Here is a 5,169-nt window from a genome sequence, read left to right as displayed (position 1 = left end):
CATCTACTTGGTGCTTTTATTCCTGTTAATTCCAGGTTTGTGTTAATCAGGATTTAAATCACTGTTCAAAGGGCAACAGTGGAACTGAACCCTTACAGTGATTTCATTGTGTACTCTAAATATTCCATATTTTTACAACTTTTGCTTTAGTTCTGTTTCTTACATGTTGCTAAAACTCTTCAGCATTTATTGCTGTTTTATTGTATTTCAGATAAATTGTGTTTGGACTGTATGAGCGACAACAGGAGGTTTTATTTCTGGCTTCTTATGGAATAAAAGTTCAACAAGTCTTTAAAAACTAATTAACGGCCTCGTTACAGAGCTGGATTCCACCAGTGAACGTGAGTTTCCACAACAACAAGCGATGACTTCTGTGACATTTTTTTATGCAATATTTTATTACGATTTTGTTACATAAAAACTGCTTTAAGTAAACATGGAAATGCACAGCTTCATGTGTTTTGTGTTGCCTTCACATAAAGAGGTAGTGTAAAAATATCCGTTGTCCTTCCAACTGCCGGAGGTGGATTTGTTGTTCAGTTCAGATAGACTAGCTGAAATTTAAAATATAGTTTTACTACTTTTGACACTGTAGTGTGTCTGTTTTTGTCTTAAATGCAGCAGTGAACATGCACAGTGCACTGTGTCAACACACACATTCAATATAAATGACTTTTTCTTTCTGCTACAAGTGAAATCCTTCTAATAAGTAATTAAATGTGTGAAGTACACTTTTCTGTGAGGTTAGTGGAATTTAAGACGCGCTTCAGGTCTTAGTGACCTCCGTTGGCCTTTGAGTCCTCGAGTTTTTGATGATCCATAATCTTGATGTTCTTCTCGGCGCTCCCGACGTTCCTCAGCAGACTCTCCAGCCTCTGCTTTATCTTCTTCTGGTCCTCCAGGGCGCAGCTGATCACCACGGCCTGAAACTTCTGGTCGATGGGGACGGGCGGCGCCTCGGTCACGCAGGCGGCGTGCAGCGCCAGCAGCTGCTGCCGACCGCCCTCCATGTCGCTCAGGAGCTTCTTCACGATTTCGTCTATCATGGCCGTGGCCCTCTGCAGCGCCTCCTCCTGCTGCGGGTTTCGGATTGTGCCGATGGAGATCTCCACAGACAGAGTTCGGCCCATCAGACGGTCAGCGGTTAAAGTCAGCTCCTCCCTCTCACCTGGAAGAGATGAGGATTTCATGTTTTCATACAGCCATCAGAAACATGGCTGTCCTGTTAATTATGGGCTTTTTATGACTGTTTTAAACCAGGGTGGAATAGTTATACAATTCATAATTTCAGCATTTTGTAAAAACAAAATAATTCAAAAATATCAGAATTTGGAATCGCTCTGTTGGAAAACTTGTTTCTTTAAGTTCAATAAACTGTTGATTTCAGATGAAAGTAAAGAATTTGGAGACAGACCTCCTTTTTTAATATTCCATCCATTTTGTGCAAAGCTCCAGCCCCGCTGTATGATGCTACCACCACCATGTTCGAACAGTGTTCTTCGGGAAAACCCGTTATAAATTAAAAATTGCACACCTAATTCTGTTTTTTTTTTTAAAGTCACTGAGATTGTATGATCATTTCACTCTGAGAAAATGGCTTAAATGAATCATTAAAGCCCCCAAATGATGTTAAACACTTGATGAAAGTATGTACACCCCTGACCAACCTCTGGTGTTCAGTCTCCAGTCTTTTAGGAATAAATGATGATAAATAAACCCAGGCAGGGTTTAAAAAAGGGAGGACACTTCATAACATCCTTTTTTTTCTTTCACACTCGTCTTTTACACACTTCCACAAAAAGAACGTTTGTATTTACAGCCTGATTAAATACTAGATTTATGCACTTTAACTTCTTTTAAGTCAATAACTTTGTGATAATTGTATAGTTGTTTTTATCTTTTAATGGCTCTTTTTGCACTCCCAACTAATTTAAAACCTATATTTCCTTATATTTTGTCTGTAGTTTTGATTTAACTTACTGCTCTCCTTGTTTAAAATCATTATTCTCTATTTATTTTTTCATTATTTGCGCACCCTATAAATTTGAGAGGTTACAGGATCCATTTCTCTGGATGTTTTGGTGTGTCTCCTGAATGAAGTTACAGTTGGAACAAAAACAGGGATAATTACGATCAGATGGAAGCCATCTCCCTGGTGTGCATCAGCGTTAACGTCTAAATGATACAGAGGTGAAACATGAGCCTGATTCAGTCGGTGTGGGTGGAGTGCTGACTCTTGTTTTTCTCAAATCCCTCCAGCTTCCACAAAGCATAACCTCATTGGATCACAATGCCACGGGTGAGATCAGAGAAACTGGAAAAAAACACAGGATTCAAATTAAAGGCCTCCAGCTCCCTGTAGGAATGCATATCGCCCGCCAACCTCCATGCCAGAGACTTCAACTAAAACCACGGCCTTATGCTGAAGATGACGCTGTGCGCCATCTCACGCAGCCCTGCGAGTCGAGGCAGTGCTCAGAGAACGAGTCGAGGGCGACTCTCAGCTACTACTACACCAAATGCTATGTCAATATCTGTAAAACTGACAGAGTTGTGGTCAGTTTTGTGTTTGATGGCGGCCATCTTGCATCGGGGTGACTCCAAAAGATAATCAGCTGTAGATGTACGTCCAGGTCTCACTTTTTGAGAGTTTCAGTAAAATCCATCTGGCGGTTTGTGAGATATTTTGCTAACAGACAGTGTCAATGCTGGTGCTTGACATATACGTTGGGGATACCGCTCAGCTACTACCACGCCAGATTTAACCTCAATATCTGTATTATTGGCTGAGTTATAGCCATTTTTGTGTTTCCTAAGGTTACCAGGCTGTGGCGGCCATCTTGAATCAGCTGGGGTCCACAGTGTAATCAGCCACAGATGTACATCCAATGATCAGCTTCTGAGAGTTTCATTAAAATCCACCCAGTGGGTCGTGAGATATTTTGCTAACAGACTCCAGTATCTGACAGCAACGTTTTAAACACAGATCTGAGGCCTTCAGTTAGCGCTCAGAGTGCGTGTTGGGGAGGACCCTCAGCTACCACCACACCCAGTTTTAGCTCAACATCTGTCAAACTGACTGACTCGTGTCCATTTTTCTGTTTCCTAAGTTGAAATTTTGAATGAGGCCGATTGCAAAAGCTAACCAGTTCTAGATATGCTATAATTACTTTTCTGTGAGTTTTATTAAAATAAATAATATATTTTTTAAATTGGTGAGATATTTTGCTAACAGGCGCAGCAGCCTCACCCGCACAGATGTTCCGCATTTCCTGGCTGTTCTGGACGGACTGGATCACTTCCAGGATGGACTCCCTTTCCTGCTCCATGGCGTACGCGGCTTCGCGCAAAGACTCCACTCTGACAGGGGGGAAAACACGAAGTTAGCGCCGTTTGTTTGTTTGTTTGTGGGCTCAGGCGGCAGCACGTGGGCCGGGCCTGACTCCGAACCGAACCGAACCGAACCGAACTGCACCTCGCTTCCAGCTGATCCAGAGTTTCCAGGAGCTGCCCGGAGCGGTCAGCCATGGACAGCGTCCTGCTGAACTTGCTGCAGGCGGACTCGTTCATCTTCGCCTGGATTTTCGCCTGAGCCATTCTGCTGCTGCTGCCTCTGATCCGGATCCGGATCCTGATGATGATGGTGGTGGTGGTGGTGGTGGTGGTGGTGGTGGTGGTGGGGGNTCCAACCCGTCCGGGACCAGAACCGCCGCGCGCCCGGCTGACTGAGACTCCTCGGACGGAAGCTGCGCCCCGTGGGGGGAAACATTTCCAAACATGGGCTGGGACTTCCCTCTGCCTCCTCCTGTAGAAAGTTCCCGAGGAACCCAGAGCTGGGGCTTCTCAGGGTGGGGACCGCGGGCCACTACAGGTCCAGGAGAAAACTCACTGGGTCCTCAGAAACATCAATTCTAATGTTCCAACTCCCTTTAAGACGCCTAATTTATGTTTTTACCCTTTGATAAAATATCTCTTCAACCACCTGATGGATTCTAAACCCATAATTTGATTTGACTTTTTATGCTTCTAACAATAAATGATTGTTTGGGGGTTAATGTGACTCAAACTCATCAGAGTTTCTGTAAAAATGTGTCAGGAAACAGCAAATATTCTTCACCTTTGTTTACAGCTAAATTTATGGAAATTCTCCTGTTAGAGTTTGGAATATCTCAGCTCATTTCACACGATTGTAGCCCAAACTTTTGCTTTAACGCTCTCCACTGCACAGTTTCTTTTCCCAAATAGACTCAACTTTTGACTAAACCTGGCTGAGCCTAAATTTCCTGAATCGAAATGAAAGTAAGAAGGAAGTCATCAGCTCTGGTAAACGTAAAACCTGACAGTCTCATACGACTGTGAGGGCTTTTAAATCAAACAAACAGATAAATAGTCTTCCAACTAAGACTCATCTCTGAGGTGAGGTCATATCTCTCTACCCAAAACCTTGAGAAAGTGGTTTTATCTCGGTTGGATTGTTGTAAAGCTATAAAAGCTATAATATAAGCTATAAATTGACACTGGCGTCCTCGTCCGGGAGAAGAGAACTTGACCTTTTCTCTGATTCCATCGTTCTCTCTCTGACTCTGTTTACATCTTGGGATTATTTTGCCGACTCAAAGTAAAGTGTACTCGTCAAAGTTCCAATGTAAACAAACGTAACTGTTGGCAACAAAGGATGACTCTGCAGATTTCACTCATTTATTACAAAATATGCCTATTTAGTGCTCATTTTATCAAAGAATTGTGTATTTTGACTGCTGTTATGTTTTTAATGAAACTCTCAGAAAGTAATCGTTACATCTACAACTTTTGGAGTCAACCCCAATCAAGATGGCCACCACAACTAATTGACCTTAGCAAACAAACTAAAGAAAATGTCTCAAACTCAGTCAGGTTTAGAAAGAGCTAAAGCCTGATGTGACGGTAGCTGAGAGACTTTCTCAACACACACAGGATCTTGCAACATTGTGCACAGCATGTTTCAAGTTTTCACCAAAACGGCATTTCTCAACATAAAATGATCTTAAACATCTGGTAGAACATGGATCCTTTACTATATTTATTAATTCAAGTTTGTAACACCTATGTGTTAAAAAACAAAAACAGGGCAATGAACTTTGTAGTTAACCATTTACTTTCCCTGTTCAAACAAAAAAAAAATCATAAATT

At 42.2% G+C, this 5,169-nt stretch overlaps 1 protein-coding gene across 1 annotated transcript; it reads right to left on the bottom strand.

The window, feature by feature from the left end:
- Positions 1–378: 378 nt before the first annotated feature.
- Positions 379–3,679, bottom strand: bag2 (BCL2 associated athanogene 2). Its single transcript, XM_017412855.3, has 3 exons — positions 3,476–3,679; positions 3,251–3,360; positions 379–1,168 (listed from the first exon to the last, which is right to left on the bottom strand). Exons 1-3 carry the CDS (start codon positions 3,595–3,597, stop codon positions 774–776), a joined length of 627 nt encoding a protein of 208 aa, XP_017268344.1. The 5' UTR covers positions 3,598–3,679; the 3' UTR covers positions 379–773.
- Between the last annotated feature and the right edge of the window lie 1,490 nt (positions 3,680–5,169).

This window comes from Kryptolebias marmoratus, linkage group LG22 (genome assembly GCF_001649575.2).
Source record: "Kryptolebias marmoratus isolate JLee-2015 linkage group LG22, ASM164957v2, whole genome shotgun sequence".
Classification (NCBI taxonomy): domain Eukaryota; kingdom Metazoa; phylum Chordata; class Actinopteri; order Cyprinodontiformes; family Rivulidae; genus Kryptolebias; species Kryptolebias marmoratus.
Note: the sequence above shows the minus strand (reverse complement) of the source record. Positions and strands in the feature narration are given on the sequence as shown.